Here is a 20,470-nt window from a genome sequence, read left to right as displayed (position 1 = left end):
CCACTTTCCCCACTCACCCAATCATCATCAGTAACACCGGGGAAACGAGAAACATCACACTCACCACTGAGATAGTGCGAGAGAGAGAGCGTGAGAGAGAGAGAGCGAGAGAGAGAGAGACACACACAGAGACAGAGCGAGAGAGCGCGAGGGAGAGGGGGAGGGGGAGAGGGAGAGAGCGTGGGAGAGAGAGGGAGAGGGAGAGAGGGAGTGTGGGAGGGAGGGAAGGAAAGAGGGAGGGAAGGAAAGAGGGAGGGAGTGTGGGAGAGAGGGAGAGAAGGAAAGAAGGAGGGAAGGAAAGAGGGAGGGAGGGAGAGAGGGAGGGAGGGAGGGAGAGAGGGATTGAAGGAAAGTGTGAGGGAAGGAGGAGAGAGACAAAGGGAGGGAGGGAGAGAGAGATAGAGGGAGGGAGGGAGGGAGGGAGAGAGATAGATGGAGGGAGGGAGAGAGTGATAGAGGGAGGGAGGGAGAGAGAGATAGAGCGAGGGAGGGAGAGAGAGGGAGGGATGAGGGAGAGAGGGAGAGGGAGGGATGAGGGAGAGAGGGAGAGGGAGGGATGAGGGAGAGAGGGAGAGGGAGATAGAGAGAGAGAGATAGAGAGAGAGAGATAGAGGGAGAGAGATAGAGGGAGGGAGGGAGAGAGAGAAAGAGGGAGGGAGAGAGATGGAGGGAGGGAGCGAGAGATGGATGAGGGAGAGAGAGATAGAGGGAGGGAGAGAGAGGGAGTGGGACGGAGGGAGGGAGGGAGGGAGGGAGAGAGAGACAGAGGGAGGGAGGGAGAGATAGAGAAAGAGAGAGATAGAGGGAGACAGAGATAGAGGGAGGGAGGGAGAGAGAGATAGAGGGAGGGAGGGAGTGGGAGGGAGGGAGGGAGTGGGACGGAGGGAGGGAGGGAGGCAGAGGGAGCGATACCTCACCTTCAGCATCTAACATCTTGGGAATATCCAGGTATTTTTCTGCAACCTCGAAGGCTTGGTTTAAGTTTCCGATGGGATCATCCTGAGTGGGAGAGAGGACGGATCAGGAGAAATCGAAGGAACGCCCTTTCACAAATCCTGCAACATCGTCAAAATATCCAGGGGGGTGGTCACTGGTCTGGGCAGAGGGCCCTGTGGAGTTGGAGGGGGGGGAGGGGGGTAGGGGGAGGTTGGGGGGGAGGGGAGTCCCTGGTGACCCTTCTGCCCCTTGAAAGCTGCAGGAGCCACTGTGCCTCCTATGGGCAACAACAGGTACGACAGGGAGAACCAAACCAAGATGGCAGCCGACATCCACATCTTCCCATAATTACCTCCAACATCCACCCCCCCCGGGCTGCCCCATTCCCGATAGTAATCTGCTGCATCCTCCTCCCTGCAATTCCCCCAACACCCAGAGTCCTGTAACTGCCCCTTGTTGTCCATATTGGGCAGTGGGCAGTTCAAAGGCCAGAGTTCGACTCATGGAGTCTTCCTGTTCTTGGCGATGATCCCTTGGAAACTTCAAATGGCCGACATCGGGCAGGGGAGGGGCAAACAGAAAGGGCAACAAACCATCCCTGATGCACTCGCTCTTCTAGAATTTTCCGGTTGGCCAAAACCCAAGAAGCCGAAGGCTGATGAGGCCAAAATTGGAATAGCAGAAGGCCGCTCAGCCCCTCAAGTCTGTTCCGCCACGATCTGTACCTCAACTCCATTGTGCCCGCCCTTGCTCCACATAGCTGACCCAAGACGAATCTGTCTGTCTAACTATCTATCTGTTCATCCATAGAACTCTTCAACTGTGTGGGCGGCACCACCTCAACCACTGGATCTCAGTAAAGACACACACACAGACAGGCAAAGAGAGGGCCAGCAAAAAATGAAGGACCTTTCTGAGTTTGGAGTAGTCGATGAGGTCGGGCCTGTGTCTGTGGATGAGGGCGCACAGTGCGAGGCCATCCTTCCAGCTAGAGTAAGACAGCAAGAGGAGGACAGAGACAGGAAGAGAGAATAGAAGGAAAGTTAGTAAGAGTGAGACAGCAGTGCCCGAACCGGGATCAGACTATTCCCCCTCGTGAGGAACGCTGACATTCCTCAGGAAGACAGCCCTACCCTCCCCCCACGTCCCTCGCTCCCACCCTCTCCCCACATCCCTCGCTCCCGCCCTCTCCCCACATCCCTCGCTCCCACCCTCTCCCCACGTCCCTCGCTCCCACCCTCTCCCCACGTCCCTCGCTCCCATCTACCAACCCTCTCCAAATATACCTCGACCTCATTTTCTCCCATATCCCTCAGTCCTACTTCCCTTCCTGAATACCCTTTGACCCCATGACCCCCCCCCTCTTTGTAACTGGGATTGGACGCCTCCCCCCCACCCCCGCACCCACCGGGGACCTCTCTCTGTTTGGGTTTCCTGCCGTGCCAGAGTTGATGACCGTAGACCAGCCGCCTGGAGCTGGGGGGGGGATATCGGAGATTCCCGCTGAATGGGGCCTCACCTGATGTGGAAATTCTGTACGTTTACGTTGCGGTACGGAGCTGTTTTCCGTTGGCACCACAGCAGCAACCCCTCCTTGGCCGAGGTTTCTGAAATACAGGTCATAGGAGACAGGTCACCATGGAAACCGCACCGCGCAGCCTGAGCGTGTAGGCCTCTGTTAGTCACCTCGGCCTACCTGGGGTCTAAATTAGGGTTAATGCGCTGGAGGAAGCTTTCGAATTGATTCAGTTCAGTCGATATCACTCTCCCATCCAAATTTGTGGGTTCGAGCCCCACTCCGGGACTTGAGCCTTTAGTCTAGGCCCGACACGGCCAATACTAATGGAGCATGGCATGGTTGGACGGGCCTGTCACATCCAATCATTGCCCTTCTCAAATAAACCAATCACGGCCCTCCCTGATTATGTCCAATCACTACCTCCGATTTCATCCAATCACTCCTCCCCCTGAATACAGCCAATCATTGTTCCCCCCCACTCCACATTGTCCGATTACAGCCAATCACTGATGGGTAACAATCCGACATAGCCACCATGCTCACCTTCCACAGAGATGTCCTGAATGGCAAAGCGAAGGATGATGGTCCAGATCATCCCCAGGGTCATCTTCAAATTCCCATCCACGATTTCTGCACAGGAAGAGGCAAGGTTAGTGGGGGGAGGGGGGGCAGAGCTACAATTAGCCTCAGTACCGCTGGGCGCGAAAGGTCAGCCGGGGTTCCCCCTGCTTGGGCGGTGAGGGGCTGTAAGGAAGCGATGGCGATGCCTCCCACAGCCGAACAGCCGACCGCCACTCGGCTCGGGCGTGCGATCGCTGGTCCGTGCTGCCGCCTTTTGGACGCGAGGGAATTGTAAAGCGCGCTGAGGGGAGTGAGACGGGATGATTTGCGCTTTCACCTTCAGCTCCAATGGAGACCAGCTTCACTCCTTTACTGGCAATGTAATCCAGAGCCTTATTCACGTTGGCAATCTTGTGGAAACGCATCTTGCCCTTGTCGGGTTTGGGGAGCCGCTCGCCTGCAACAGAAGCCGATGATCCTCAGTGAAAAGTCGGGCAACTCCTCCCCACCCCCGTCTCCCCGCCCCCGGAGCTCCCAACATCGACCCCCTCCCCGCAGCAGTACCCTCCACTCCCCAGAGCTGAGAGCAGTAAATTACAAGCGGGAGTTATGTTGTATAAAGCTCTGCTTGGACCCCATCGGGAGTAAGTGTTCTGTCCCGGGCCCCGCCCCTCAGGAAGGAGATATTATCCTGGGAGAGGGCGCAGTGCAGATTCACCAGAATGATCCCGGGGATAAAAGGGTTAATTTCCGAGGACAGGTCACACAGACTGGGCTTGTATTCCCTCGAGTGTAGAAGATTAAGGGGTTGATCTAATCGAGGGGTTTAAGATGATTAAAGGATTCGATCGGGTCGATAGAGAGAAACTATTTCCTCTGGTCGGGGGGAGTCCAGAACATGGGGGCAGAACCTTAAAATTCGAGCCAGGGCCGTTCAGGGGTGATGTCAGGAAACACTTCTTCACACAAAGGGGAGTGGAAATCGGGAACTCTCTCCCCCCAGAAAGCTGCTGAGGCCGGGGGTCAATTGGGAATTTCAGACCTGAGATTGATAGATTTTAGTTGGGTGAGGGGGATTAAGGGTTACAGAACCCAGGCGGGGGGAGATGGAGTTCAGATACACATCAGCCGTGATCTAACTGAATGGTGGGATAGGCTCAAGAGGGGCTGAATGGCCTCCTCCTGTTCCCAGAATCATGGCCGGCAACAAGGAAACGTTGAAACATTTGCCACATAAATCTGGCGGATCTGGCTCCTTATTCCAGGCACTCTGAGAAACAGGAACGTTCGACAAGGAGCTGCACAGATTCCCGATTCAGGAGGGAGAGCAGTGCGTGGAGCCCAGCTATTCAGCGAGTGGGGGCGAAGGTCTTGCTCTTGGAGTTGTTGTGATCTGGAACGCGCTGCCTGAAAGGGCGGTGGAAGCAGATTCAATAGTAACTTTCAAAAGGGGAATTGGATAAATAGTTGGAAAGGAGAAATTTACAGAGCTGTGGGGGAAAGAGCAGGGGGGAGTGGGACTGATTGGAGAGATCTTTCAAAGAGCCAGCACAGGGACGAAGGGCAGAATGTCCTCCTCCTGTGTTGTATCGTTCTATGATAGATACAAAGCCCACCCCAGGCAGGTGACCGAGACCTCATTACAAAAGAGAATCTCACCTGAAATCACCTCCAGCAGCAGCATGAGTTTGAGGCCATTACGAAAATCCTCTTCGATGTTCTCAATCTGAGTCCCAGCCTTCCGCAAATGTGAGTTACACCAGGCCGTGAAGGTCTGGAAAGACAAACAGCACCATTTAAACAACTGGCTCCGGGCCTGGCAACCATCTCAAATTCTCACCCTCATGTTCAAATCCCTCCTCGCCCCCTCCCTATCTCTGTAACATCCTCCAGCCCCTGCAACCCTCCCTATCTCTGTAACCTCCTCCAGCCGCTACAACCCTCCCTATCTCTGTAACTTACTCCAACCCCTACAACCCTCCCTATCTCTGTAACCTCCCCCAGCCCCTACAACCCTCCCTATCTCTGTAACCTCCTCCAGCCCCTACAACCCTCCCTATCTCTGGAACCTCCTCCAGCCCCGACAACCCTCCCTATCTCTGTAACCTCCTCCAGCCACTACAACCCTCCCGATCTCTGTAACCTCCTCCAGTCCCTAAACCCCTCCCTATCTCTGTAACATCCTCCAGCCCCTGCAACCCTCCCTATCTCTGTAACCTCCTCCAGCCCCTACAACCCTCCCTATCTCTGTAACCACCTCCAGCCCCGACAACCATCCCTATCTCTGTAACCTCCTCCAGCCCCTACAACCCTCCCTATCTCTGTAACCTCCTCCAGCCCCGACAACCCTCCCTATCTCTGTAACCTCCTCCAGCCCCGACAACCCTCCCTATCTCTGTAACCTCCTCCAGCCCCGACAACCCTCCCGATCTCTGTAACCTCCTCCAGCCCCGACAACCCTCCCTATCTCTGTAACCACCTCCAGCCCCTACAACCCTCCCTATCTCTGTAACCTCCTCCAGCCCCTACAACCCTCCCTATCTCTGTAACCTCCTCCAGCCCCGACAACCCACCCTATCTCTGTAACCTCCTCCAGCCCCGACAACCCTCCCTATCTCTGTAACATCCTCCAGCCCCTACAACCCTCCCTATCTCTGTAACCTCCTCCAGCCCCTACAACCCTCCCTATCTCTGTAACCTCCTCCAGCACCTACAACCCTCCCTATCTCTGCAACCTCCTCCAGCCCCTACAACCCTCCCTTATCTCTGTAACATCCTCCAGCACCTACAACCCTCCCTATCTCTGTAACCTCCTCCAGCCCCTACAACCCTCCCTATCTCTGTAACCTCCTCCAGCCCCTACAACCCTCCCTATCTCTGTAACCTCCTCCAGCACCTACAACCCTCCCTATCTCTGCAACCTCCTCCAGCCCCTACAACCCTCCCTTATCTCTGTAACATCCTCCAGCACCTACAACCCTCCCTATCTCTGTAACCTCCTCCAGCCCCGACAACCCACCCTATCTCTGTAACCTCCTCCAGCCCCGACAACCCTCCCTATCTCTGTAACATCCTCCAGCCCTGACAACCCTCCCTATCTCTGTAACCTCCTCCAGCCCCTACAACCCTCCCTATCTCTGTAACCTCCTCCAGCCCCTACAACCCTCCCTGTCTCTGTAACCTCCTCCAGCACCTACAACCCTCCCTATCTCTGTAACCTCCTCCAGCCCCTACAACCTTCCCTGTCTCTGTAACCACCTCCAGCCCCTACAACCCTCCCTATCTCTGTAACATCCTCCAGCTCCTACAACCCTCCCTACCTCTGTAACCTCCTCCAGGCCCCTACAACCCTCCCTATCTCTGTAACCTCCTCCAGCACCTACAACCCTCCCTATCTCTGCAACCTCCTCCAGCCCCTACAACCCTCCCTTATCTCTGTAACGTCCTCCAGCACCTACAACCCTCCCTATCTCTGTAACCTCCTCCAGCACCTACAACCCTCCCTATCTCTGTAACCTCCTCCAGCCCCTACAACCCACCGAGATCTCTGCGCTCCCTCCAATTCCAGCCTCTTGTCCATCCCCCGATTCCCATCGCTCCACCATTGGCGGCCGTGCCTTCAGCTGCCTGGGGGCCCTAAGCTCTGGAATTCCCTCCCTAAACCTCTCCGCCTCTCTCTCTCCTCCTTTAAGACGCTCCTTAAAAACCGACCTCTTTGACCGAGCTTTTGGTCGCCTGTCCCTAATATCTCCTTATGTGGCTCGGGGTCAAATTCTGTCTGATTTACGACCCTGGGAAGCACCTTGGGGACGTTTTACTGTTAAAGGCGCTAGACAAATGCAATTTGTAGCAATGCTAAAATGCCACATAAGGAGATATTAGGGACAGGTGACAGGTGGCACTGCTTATGGCCCGGCCCTCTGCCCCCTCCCCCTCAGTATGGCCCCACCCACTACTCCCTCCACCAGAGAAGTGCCACTCGCAGTGGAATAGCTGCCTGGAGTCACAAAGGAAGATGACCAGCCTAAGCAGGCTGGGGGAGTCCTGCAGCCGTGAACTCGACACCGTAAGGGACAGCACTCACTGCCGGTGGGATGACTGGAGGCTGTGGGGAAGATGCAACCTGCAGCCTAGACCCTACAAAAAGCTAGTGCAGGACTTGTAAGTTTTCCATCTCTGTCCCATTTGATTTGACAGGCCGGGGAGGATTCAGCAGGAAGAGATACCCGAGGTCCCAGTACAGCAGCTCACCCACAATTCATTCAATGGACAATCATGTCTCAATGGGTAGCTCCTCTCCTCTCCATCGGTCTCTCTCTCTCTCCATCTCTCCCCCTCACCTCTGAGTCAGAAGGGAATGGGTTCAAGACCACACTTAAAGACTCAAGACCCATAATCCAGGTTGACACTCCCGCATGTCAGTACTGAGGGAGTGCCGCACTGTCGGAGGGTCAGTACTGAGGGAGTGCCGCACTGCCGGAGGGTCAGTACTGAGGGAGTGCTGCACTGCCGGAGGGTCAGTACTGAGGGAGTGCCGCACTGCCGGAGGGTCAGTACTGAGGGAGTGCCGCACTGTCGGAGGGTCAGTACTGAGGGAGTGCCGCACTGTCGGAGGGTCAGTACTGAGGGAGTGCCGCACTGTCGGAGGGTCAGTACTGAGGGAGTGCCGCACTGTCGGAGGGTCAGTACTGAGGGAGCGCCGCATTGTCGGAGGGTCAGTACTGAGGGAGCGCCGCATTGTCGGAGGGTCAGTACTGAGGGAGTGCCGCACTGTCGGAGGGTCAGTACTGAGGGAGTGCCGCACTGTCGGAGGGTCAGTACTGAGGGAGTGCCGCACTGTCGGAGGGTCAGTACTGAGGGAGTGCCGCACTGTCGGAGGGTCAGTACTGAGGGAGTGCCGCACTGTCGGAGGGTCAGTACTGAGGGAGTGCCGCACTGTCGGAGGGTCAGTACTGAGGGAGTGCCGCACTGTCGGAGGGGCAGTACTGAGGGAGTGCCGCACTGTCGGAGGGGCAGTACTGAGGGAGTGCCGCACTGTCGGAGGGTCAGTACTGAGGGAGTGCCGCACTGTCGGAGGTACTGTATATTCGGTGAGAGATGGAACCTCTCCTTGCTCACACTGCACTCTCTCCTTTTAAATCACACGTCTGGGATTTGGAATGTCAAGACTCACTGTGCTCCGGCGTGTACTGCACAGCTGACAGCTGGCTCAATCACTCTCCTGCAGCTCTCCCTGCCAAATTTAGACGGCCCGGAGTTGTGGGGTGCGTGGGATTGGCGGGGAGGAGGAACTAAGAGCAAAAGCAAATCAGAGCAGTTTGTTACTAAATCCAGTTACCCTTCCAAAACACGAGCTGATCTGCGAAGGGGAACGGGATTTGATGCTAATCCTGTACTAACTCTTTCCAAACTCCCATCTCTGCCCAGTGGGAGAAGCTGGGATTGTTCTCCTTACAGCAGAGAAGGTTAAGGGAGAGATTTAATCGAGACGTTCAAAATCAGGAAGGGTTTTGATGGAGTAAATAAGGAGAAACTGTTTCCAGTGGCAGGAGGGTCGGTAACCAGAGAGACACAGATTGAAGAGAATTGGTAAAAGAACCAGAGGGGGAGATGAGGAGAATTTTTTTTACACAGTGAGTTGTTGTGATCTGGAACGCGCTGCCTGAAAGGGCGGTGGAAGCAGATTCAATAGTAACTTTCAAAAGGGGAATTGGAAAGTCTGATCGAAAGGAAGTTGGGACACAGCAGTGATTGAATTCTCCTCCTTGTGTTACCCTCCCTCCCCCCTCACAATCTCCTGCCTCCCTCTCGAGTTACCGCGAGCTCAGCTTCTCCTTTACCTGCATCGCTTTATTTAGTTTTACATGATGATTAGGTCACCAGACGAAGAGGCCAAAGGAATTTCTAGCTGGGTTTTAATATAACTGCCGATTGCGAGGTCCGGGGTCAGCTTTCCGTGCTGTCCTGCACAGGACCTACCAACTCTTGCACACGCCCTCCTCCAACCTCCACTCTCTACACAGTGGCACAGTGGCGCAGTGGTTAGCACCGCAGCCTCACAGCTCCAGGGACCCGGGTTCGATTCCGGGTACTGCCTGTGTGGAGTTTGCAAGTTCTCCCTGTGTCTGCGTGGGTTTTCTCCGGGTGCTCCGGTTTCCTCCCACAAGCCAAAAGACTTGCAGGTTGATAGGTAAATTGGCCATTATAAATTGTCACTAGTATAGGTAGGTGGTAGGGAAATATAGGGACAGGTGGGGAGGTTTGGTAGGAATATGGGATGAGTGTAGGATTAGTATAAATGGGTGGTTGATGTTCGGCACAGACTCGGTATCTCTAATCTAATCTAATCTACTCCAAGGGTCTCGGGGACCTCCAGACAATGTTAACCAGGCTGTACAACACCAACTTCAGCGACCCTGCTTACATCAACTCTTTCAATAAACCCCTTCCCATTTACTCCCACTGTACACAATCCCAATGGAATCAAACCCCTTCCCATTCACTCCCACTGTACACAATCCTAATGGACACAAACCCCTTTCCCCATCACACCCACTGTACACAATCCCAATGGATCAAACCCCTTCCCGTTCACACCCACTGTACACAATCCCAATGGATCAAACCCCTTCCCGTTCACACCCACTGTACACAATCCCAATGGATCAAACCCCTTCCCATTCACTCCCACTGTACACAATCCCAATGGATCAAACCCCTTCCCATTCACTCCCACTGTACACAATCCCAATGGATCAAACCCCTTCCCATTCACTCCCATTGTACACAATCCCAATGGATCAAACCCCTTCCCATTCACTCCCACTGTACACAATCCTAATGGACCCAAACCCCTTCCCCTTCACTCCCACCGTACACAATCCCAATGGAACCAAACCCCTTCCCCTTCACTCCCACTGTACACAATCCCAATGGATCAAACCCCTTTTCATTCACTCCCACCGGACACAATCCCAATGGATCAAACCCCTTCCCATTCACTCCCACTGCACACTATCCCAATGAACCAAACCCCTTCCCCTTCACTCCCACTGTACACAATCCTAATGGAACCAAACCCCTTCCCATTCACTCCCACTGCACACAATCCCAATGGACCCAAACCCCTTCCCCTTCACTCCCACCGTACACAATCCTAATGGAACCAAACCCCTTCCCATTCACTCCCACTGTACACAATCCCAATGGACACAAACCCCTTCCCCTTCACTCCCACTGCACACAATCCTAATGGACACAAACCCCTTCCCCTTCACTCCCACTGCACACAATCCTAATGGACACAAACCCCTTCCCCTTCACTCCCACTGCACACAATCCTAATGGACCCAAACCCCTTCCCCTTCACTCCCACTGTACACAATCCTAATGGACACAAACCCCTTCCCCTTCACTCCCACTGTACACAATCCCAATGGACACAAACCCCTTCCCCTTCACTCCCACTGTACACAATCCTAATGGACACAAACCCCTTCCCCTTCACTCCCACTGTACACAATCCCAATGGACACAAACCCCTTCCCCTTCACTCCCACCGTACACAATCCTAATGGAACCAAACCCCTTCCCATTCACTCCCACTGTACACAATCCCAATGGACACAAACCCCTTCCCCTTCACTCCCACTGCACACAATCCTAATGGACACAAACCCCTTCCCATTCACTCCCACTGTACACAATCCTAATGGACCCAAACCCCTTCCCCTTCACTCCCACTGCACACAATCCTAATGGACCCAAACCCCTTCCCCTTCACTCCCACTGTACACAATCCCAATGGATCAAACCCCTTCCCATTCACTCCCACTGTACACAATCCCAATGGACCCAAACCCCTTCCCATTCACTCCCACTGTACACAATCCTAATGGACACAAACCCCTTCCCATTCACTCCCACTGTACACAACCCCAATGGACCCAAACACCTTCCCATTCACTCCCACTGTACACAATCCCAATGGACCCAAACCCCTTCCCATTCACTCCCACTGTACACAATCCTAATGGACCCAAACACCTTCCCATTCACTCCCACTGTACACAATCCCAATGAACCCAAACACCTTCCCATTCACTCCCACTGTACACAATCCTAATGGACACAAACCCCTTCCCATTCACTCCCACTGTACACAATCCCAATGGACCCAAACACCTTCCCATTCACTCCCACTGTACACAATCCCAATGAACCCAAACACCTTCCCATTCACTCCCACTGTACACAATCCTAATGGACACAAACCCCTTCCCATTTACTCCCACTGTACACAATCCCAATGGACACAAACCCCTTCCCATTCACTCCCACTGTACACAATCCCAATGGACCCAAACACCTTCCCATTCACTCCCACTGTACACAATCCCAATGGACCCAAACACCTTCCCATTCACTCCCACTGTACACAATCCCAATGGATCAAACCCCTTCCCATTCACTCCCACTGTACACAATCCCAATGGACCCAAACCCCTTCCCATTCACTCCCACTGTACACAATCCCAATGGATCAAACCCCTTCCCATTCACTCCCACTGTACACAATCCCAATGGACCCAAACACCTTCCCATTCACTCCCACTGTACACAATCCTAATGGACACAAACCCCTTCCCATTCACTCCCACTGTACACAATCCCAATGGATCAAACCCCTTCCCATTCACTCCCACCGTACACAATCTCAATGGATCAAACCCCTTCCCATTCACTCCCACTGTACACAATCCTAATGGACACAAACCCCTTCCCATTCACTCCCACCGTACACAATCTCAATGGATCAAACCCCTTCCCATTTACTCCCACTGTACACAATCCCAATGGACCCAAACCCCTTCCCATTCACTCCCACTGTACACAATCCCAATAGACCAAACCCCTTCCCATTCACTCCCACTGTACACAATCCCAATGGACCCAAACCCCTTCCCATTCACTCCCACCGTACACAATCTCAATGGATCAAACCCCTTCCCATTTACTCCCACTGTACACAATCCCAATGGACCCAAACCCCTTCCCATTCACTCCCACTGTACACAATCCCAATGGACCCAAACCCCTTCCCATTCACTCCCACTGTACACAATCCCAATGAATCAAACCCCTTCCCATTCACTCCCACTGTACACAATCCCAATGAATCAAACCCCTTCCCATTCACTCCCACTGTACACAATCCCAATGGACCCAAACCCCTTCCCATTCACTCCCACTGTACACAATCCCAATGAATCAAACCCCTTCCCATTCACTCCCACTGTACACAATCCCAATGGACCCAAACCCCTTCCACTTCACTCCCACTGTACACAATCCTAATGGATCAAACCCCTTCCCATTCACTCCCACTGTACACAATCCCAATGGATCAAACCCCTTCCCATTCACTCCCACCGTACACAATCTCAATGGATCAAACCCCTTCCCATTTACTCCCACTGTACACAATCCCAATGGACCCAAACCCCTTCCCATTCACTCCCACTGTACACAATCCCAATGGACCCAAACCCCTTCCCATTCACTCCCACCGTACACAATCCCAATGGACCCAAACCCCTTCCCATTCACTCCCACCGTACACAATCCTAATGGACCCAAACCCCTTCCCATTCACTCCCACTGTACACAATCCCAATGGATCAAACCCCTTCCCATTCACTCCCACCGTACACAATCCTAATGGACCCAAACCCCTTCCCATTCACTCCCACTGTACACAATCCCAATGGATCAAACCCCTTCCCATTCACTCCCACTGTACACAATCCCAATGGATCAAACCCCTTCCCATTTACTCCCACTGTACACAATCCCAATGGACCCAAACCCCTTCCCGTTCACTCCCACTGTACACAATCCCAATGGACCCAAACCCCTTCCCATTCACTCCCACTGTACACAATCCCAATGGATCAAACCCCTTCCCCCCCACTGCACACAATCCCAATGGACCCAAACCCCTTCCCATTCACTCCCACTGTACACAATCCCAATGGATCAAACCCCTTCCCATTCACTCCCACTGTACACAATCCTAATGGACACAAACCCCTTCCCGTTCACTCCCACTGTACACAATCCCAATGGACCCAATCCCATTCACTCCGAGAGTGATAAAGAGAGAGATGGATAGATGCAGTTTAAAATTACTCTATGTCTTAAATGGTAAAGGAGCATTTCATACTCAGCATTACAGATCAGATAAAGCAGCCCGCTTGATTGGCTCCCCATCCACCACATTGAACATTCACTGCCTCCACCACCGACGCACAGTGGCAGCAGTGTACCATCTACAAGATTCTCTGCAGCTCCTTCGACAGCACCTTCCAAACCCGCAACTTCTACCACCTAGAAGGACAAGAGCAGCAGATACATGGGAACACCACCACCTGCAAGTTCCCCTCCAAGCCACACACCATCCTGACTTGGAACTATATCACCGTTCCTTCACTGTCACTGGGTCAAAATCCTGGAACTCCCTTCCTAACAGCACTGTGGGTCTACCTACCCCACATGGACTGCAGCCGTTCAAGAAGGCAGCTCTCCACCACCTTCTCAAGGGCAATTAAATGCTGGCCTGGCCAGTGACGCCCACATCCCATGAATTTATTTCTTTAATGTGCTAAAGTGTGCAGACATCAAGTGAGGATTGAACATGATGTCTTTCTGCTCCCTTGCGCCCGTCCTGGTGCATTGTGCCAGACTGTCACCATTATTTCACAGAACCCCCAAACTCAGGTGAAAGGTCCGACCTCCGAGAGATGAGTGTGGTGAAATTAGTCAATCGTATGAAAGCATGCACCTCTCCCCAGGAGCGGGCTCCTCAGACAGTCCCAGCTTGAAAGCTCTTTGGTGCAAGCAAGCTACGAAACACGGAGCAGCCAACATGTCTCCGGGACCCTGTGCCAATGGCAGGCAAATGGATTTGGTGTCATTGGCCACTGGGCAGATTGGCACAGCCCCATATGTGACCGTGTACCGTGTATGGATCTTTGACGGTCAATCACCTCCTGGGAGCTGCTTGGCTGTTGTGTTTGCCCAAATGTTTCATTTATGACTTGTACAGCTCGTCCCAGACTCTCAGTTATTGAGGTGGTTACAGAATAGAAAGGACAGTCTGTCCTAAAGAGGCTACACTGTCCCCATCAATCACTCCCAGGACAGGTACAGTACGGGGGTTAGATACAGAGTAAAGCTCCCTCTACACTGTCCTCATCAAACACTCCCAGGACAGGTACAGTACGGGGGTTAGATACAGAGTAAAGCTCCCTCTACACTGTCCCCATCAAACACTCCCAGGACAGGTACAGTACGGGGGTTAGATACAGAGTAAAGCTCCCTCTACACTGTCCCATCAATCACTCCCAGGACAGGTACAGTACGGGGGTTAGATACAGAGTAAAGCTCCCTCTACACTGTCCCCATCAAACACTCCCAGGACAGGTACAGTACGGGGGTTAGATACAGAGTAAAGCTCCCTCTACACTGTCCCCATCAAACACTCCCAGGACAGGTACAGTACGGGGGTTAGATACAGAGTAAAGCTCCCTCTACACTGTCCCCATCAAACACTCCCAGGACAGGTACAGCACGGGGGTTAGATACAGAGTAAAGCTCCCTCTACACTGTCCTCATCAAACACTCCCAGGACAGGTACAGTACGGGGGTTAGATACAGAGTAAAGCTCCCTCTACACTGTCCCCATCAAACACTCCCAGGACAGGTACAGTACGGGGGTTAGATACAGAGTAAAGCTCCCTCTACACTGTCCCATCAATCACTCCCAGGACAGGTACAGTACGGGGGTTAGATACAGAGTAAAGCTCCCTCTACACTGTCCCCCATCAATCACTCCCAGGACAGGTACAGTACGGGGGTTAGATACAGAGTAAAGCTCCCTCTACACTGTCCCCATCAAACACTCCCAGGACAGGTACAGTACGGGGGTTAGATACAGAGTAAAGCTCCCTCTACACTGTCCCCCATCAAACACTCCCAGGACAGGTACAGTACGGGGGTTAGATACAGAGTAAAGCTCCCTCTACACTGTCCCCATCAAACACTCCCAGAACAGGTACAGTACGGGGTTAGATACAGAGTAAAGCTCCCTCTACACTGTCCCCATCAAACACTCCCAGGACAGGTACAGTACAGGGGTTAGATACAGAGTAAAGCTCCCTCTACACTGTCCCCATCAAACACTCCCAGGACAGGTACAGTACGGGGGTTAGATACAGAGTAAAGCTCCCTCTACACTGTCCCCATCAAACACTCCCAGGACAGGTACAGTACGGGGGTTAGATACAGAGTAAAGCTCCCTCTACACTGTCCCCATCAAACACTCCCAGGACAGGTACAGTACGGGGGTTAGATACAGAGTAAAGCTCCCTCTACACTGTCCCCATCAAACACTCCCAGGACAGGTACAGTACGGGGGTTAGATACAGAGTAAAGCTCCCTCTACACTGTCCCCATCAATCACTCCCAGGACAGGTACAGTACGGGGGTTAGATACAGAGTAAAGCTCCCTCTACACTGTCCCCATCAATCACTCCCAGGACAGGTACAGTACGGGGGTTAGATACAGAGTAAAGCTCCCTCTGCACTGTCACTCCCATGTACACACTACCCTATCATGGACTCTACCCACCCATTTCATCTTCTCAGTGAATGCTCTGGATAAATACTTGGAAATCCAACTCTAAATCTCCGATCCGTATTATCGGATCACAAATCCCTCCTCTCCCATCCCACACCTCCCGAGCACAGGAGGCTGTGAACATCTCTACATTATTCCTGTGATGTCGAGATCACTGTGGCCACTCCGACAGTGCGGCACTCCCACAGTACTGACCCTCCGACAGTGCGGCACTCCCTCAGTACTGACCCTCCGACAGTGCGGCACTCCCTCAGTACTGACCCTCCGACAGTGCGGCACTCCCTCAGTACTGACCCTCCGACAGTGCGGCACTCCCTCAGTACTGACCCTCTGACAGTGCAGCACTCCCTCAGTACTGACCCTCCGACAGTGCGGCACTCCCTCAGTACTGACCCTCCGACAGTGCGGCACTCCCTCAGTACTGACCCTCCGACAGTGCGGCACTCCCTCAGTACTGACCCTCTGACAGTGCAGCACTCCCTCAGTACTGACCCTCCGACAGTGCGGCACTCCCTCAGTACTGACCCTCCGACAGTGCAGCACTCCCTCAGTACTGACCCTCCGACAGTTCGGCACTCCCTCAGTACTGACCCTCCGACAGTGCGGCGCTCCCTCAGTACTGACCCTCCGACATTACGGCACTCCCTCAGTACTGACCCTCCGACAGTGCGGCGCTCCCACAGTACTGACCCTCCGACAGTGCGGCACTCCATCAGTACTGACCCTCCGACAGTGCGGCACTCCATCAGTACTGACCCTCCGACAGTGCGGCACTCCATCAGTACTGACCCTCCGACAGTGCGGCACTCCCTCAGTACTGACCCTCCGACAGTGCGGCACTCCCTCAGTACTGACCCTCCGACAGTGCGGCACTCCCTCAGTACTGACCCTCCGACAGTGCGGCACTCCCTCAGTACTGACCCTCCGACAGTGCGGCACTCCCTCAGTACTGACCCTCCGACAGTGCGGCACTCCCTCAGTACTGACCCTCCGACAGTGCGGCACTCCCTCAGTACTGACCCTCCGACAGTGCGGCACTCCCTCAGTACTGACCCTCCGACAGTGCGGCACTCCCTCAGTACTGACCCTCCGACAGTGCGGCACTCCCTCAGTACTGACCCTCCGACAGTGCGGCACTCCCTCAGTACTGACCCTCCGACAGTGCGGCACTCCCTCAGGACTGACCCTCCGACAGTGCGGCACTCCCTCAGGACTGACCCTCCGACAGTGCGGCACTCCCTCAGGACTGACCCTCCGACAGTGCGGCACTCCCTCAGGACTGACCCTCCGACAGTGCGGCACTCCCTCAGTACTGACCCTCCGACAGTGCGGCGCTCCCTCAGTACTGACCCTCCGACAGTGCGGCGCTCCCTCAGTACTGACCCTCCGACAGTGCGGCACTCCCTCAGATCTGACCCTCCGACAGTTCAGCACTCCCTCAGTACTGACCCTCCGACAGTTCAGCACTCCCTCAGTACTGACCCTCCGACAGTGCGGCACTCCCTCAGTACTGCACCGGGTTGTGGCGGCCTGGATAATGGGGACAAATCTTAGCAATGGGGCAGACACCCATGAGCTTCTCAGTCAGAGTGCTCCCTACGCAGCTGAGGCAGAAACCTCGATTTGAGACAATCCTCCTGAAAAGGCGCAGTGAGAGGCTGCAGCCATTGTTGCACTAATTCAGAGCCAATTGCTGTGTGCTTTATCGCAATAACACTCACTCCCTTGGTATCTCCCAATTTAATCCCCGAGGACAGTGTTTGGAGCTGTGGAATCTCAGCAATGTTTAATGGCAGATGGATGATGTGCAGGTCCCTGATAAAGGTCTATTTTTGACCAAAGTGTCAAATACCATCCTGCAGTCGAGTTCTGTCTTACAGCCTCCATCATTTCTGTACTGAACGACCAGCCCAACAGCCTGGTAATGTGCTCTGCAAGGTCGATCGCACCCAGATGAACTTGCACAGAATCCAACCATTCGGCCCATCAACTGAGGTTCCTGCTCCACACGAGCCTCCTCCCACCCCCTCTCCATCTCAACCTACCACCATATCCTCCTATTCCTTTCTCCCTCATGTGTTTATCTTATGAAGAACTTTCTGAAGTGCAGTCACTGTTGTACCGTAGGAAACGCGGCAGCCAATTTGCGCACAGCAAGATCCCACAAACAGCAATGTGATAATGTCCCGGATCATCTGTTTTTACTGATGTTGGTTGAGGGATAAATATTGTCCCCAGGACACCGGGGAGAACTCCCCTGCTCTTCTTCCAATAGTGGCCGTGGGATCTTTTACACCCACCCGAGAGGGCAGACGGGGGCCTCGGTTTAATGTCTCATCTGAAAGACGGCACCTCCGTCAGTGCGGCACTCCCTCAGTACTGACCCTCCGACAGTGCGGCACTCCCTCAGTACTGACCCTCCGACAGTGCGGCACTCCCTCAGTACTGACCCTCCGACAGTGCGGCACTCCCTCAGTACTGACCCTCCGACAGTGCGGCACTCCCTCAGTACTGACCCTCCGACAGTGCGGCGCTCCCTCAGCACTGACCCTCCGACAGTGCGGCACTCCCTCAGTACTGACCCTCCGACAGTGCGGCACTCCCTCAGTACTGACCCTCCGACAGTGCGGCACTCCCTCAGTACTGACCCTCCGACAGTGCGGCACTCCCTCAGTACTGACCCTCCGACAGTGCGGCACTCCCTCAGTACTGACCCTCCGACAGTGCGGCACTCCCTCAGTACTGACCCTCCGACAGTGCGGCACTCCCTCAGTACTGACCCTCCGACAGTGCGGCACTCCCTCAGTACTGACCCTCCGACAGTGCGGCACTCCCTCAGTACTGACCCTCCGACAGTGCGGCACTCCCTCAGTACTGACCCTCCGACAGTGCGGCGCTCCCTCAGCACTGGTACTGGGGAGTGTCGGCCTGGTATATTGTCCCCGTCTGTCTGGACTGGGCTCTCGAAACCCCGACCTTCTGACTCAGAAGGAGGGAGAATATAGGAAATAGGAGCAGGAGTAGGCCATTCGGCCCCTCGAACATGCACCATTCAACCAGATCATGGCTGATCCTCTACCTCAAGGCATTTTCCTGCACTTTAATATCTGGAATTCTATCGATTTCTGTCTTGAATATACTCAAAGATTCCCCACCCTCTGAGCGAAGAAATTCCTCCTCATCTCAGTCTTAAAGGTCCAGCCCCTTATTCTGAGACTGTGTCCCCAGTTCTAGACACACCATCCAGAGAAACATCCTATTCACATCTACCCTGTTGACAGACGGATACCCACTGAGTCACTGGTGGCACCAGGACCAGCGTGCCCCCAATCTGTGCCAAACCGGAAGACAGATTGTTGACATATCAGCCCAGAAGCTGTTACCTCTGGAAAACTGGTTAAAGAGGAACTGGATGAATGGGAATTGCTTGTTCCAGAGATAAGTATAGGGAAATAATTGAATCATTCCTGGGACACATTGGCACCTTGCTGTGCCCTGGGAAATATCACTGTGGATAGCAACTGGCCAGGGATGAGCCACACACTGTATAATATCAGACTGCTCATCGCGGATCTCTTTAGCTACATATGGTTTTGCGTTGGGGGAGATTTCTCTCGACTTCTTTGCTGTACGCATTGTCATAGAAACAGGAGGAGGCCATTCAGCCCCTCGAGCCTGTTCCATCATTCAGTGAGATGATGGCGGATCTGTATCCTAACTCAAACCGTCTGCCTGGGATCCATATCCCTGAATACATTTGTCGAGCAGGAACTGTGCACAGTAACTGCAAGTGTGGGATATGGAGACGGGAACTGTGCACAGTAACTGCAAGTGTGGGATATGGAGACGGGAACTGTGCACAGTAACTGCAAGTGTGGGATATGGAGACGGGAACTGTGCACAGTAACTGCAAGTGTGGGATATGGAGACGGGAACTGTGCACAGTAACTGCAAGTGTGGGATATGGAGACGGGAACTGTGCACAGTAACTGCAAGTGTGGGATACGGAGACGGGAACTGTGCACAGTAACTGCAAGTGTGGGATATGGAGACGGGGACTGTGCACAGTAACTGCAAGTGTGGGATATTGAGATTGGAACTGTGCACAGTAACTGCAAGTGTGGGATATTGAGATTGGAACTGTGCACAGTAACTGCAAGTGTGGGATATTGAGATTGGAACTGTGCACAGTAACTGCAAGAGTGGGATATGGAGACGGGAACTGTGCACAGTAACTGCAAGTGTGGGATATGGAGACGGGAACTGTGCACAGTAACTGCAAGTGTGGGATATGGAGACGGGGACTGTGCACAGTAACTGCAAGTGTGGGATATGGAGACGGGAACTGTGCACAGTAACTGCAAGTGTATGTTTTGAAGAGTGTCCTCAAGCAGGGGAGGGAAAGAGAGGAGATTAGGCAGGAAATTGCAGTGCTTAAGGCCCAGTGAGCTGAAAGGTGTGAGATATATCTGACAGGGGGCTGAATAATAAAACTGATGCCCGAACAATGTGCCGAGGTTTAAGATTAACCTTGTTCGGTTCTGTCTAATGTCGCTTGAGGTTCAGTCATTTAAGATCCCTGGGCGAATGACTGACTGCGTAGGATGTAACGTGAGCAGAGATGTTTAAAATTTTAACCTGTCAGCATTTAACGACCTGACTCACCTCTCTCATCTTCTCAGATACTGCATTAACCCACCCCCCTCCTCCCCGTCAGTTCCCAGACAGATTAAAAGATATTCTGTTTACAGCAT

At 53.6% G+C, this 20,470-nt stretch overlaps 1 protein-coding gene across 1 annotated transcript in view; it reads right to left on the bottom strand.

The window, feature by feature from the left end:
- actn3a (actinin alpha 3a) overlaps window positions 1–20,470 on the bottom strand; it is a 68,154-nt gene that overhangs the window by 22,319 nt on the left and 25,365 nt on the right. The window contains 6 exon segments of the mRNA XM_068021706.1: window positions 918–999; window positions 1,846–1,924; window positions 2,456–2,543; window positions 2,999–3,085; window positions 3,354–3,473; window positions 4,676–4,790. Coding sequence (XP_067877807.1) covers window positions 918–999; window positions 1,846–1,924; window positions 2,456–2,543; window positions 2,999–3,085; window positions 3,354–3,473; window positions 4,676–4,790 — 571 coding nt within the window.

Source organism: Heterodontus francisci, chromosome 44 (genome assembly GCF_036365525.1).
Source record: "Heterodontus francisci isolate sHetFra1 chromosome 44, sHetFra1.hap1, whole genome shotgun sequence".
In the NCBI taxonomy this organism is placed as follows: Eukaryota; Metazoa; Chordata; class Chondrichthyes; order Heterodontiformes; family Heterodontidae; genus Heterodontus; species Heterodontus francisci.
This window is presented reverse-complemented; position numbering and strand designations above follow the sequence as displayed.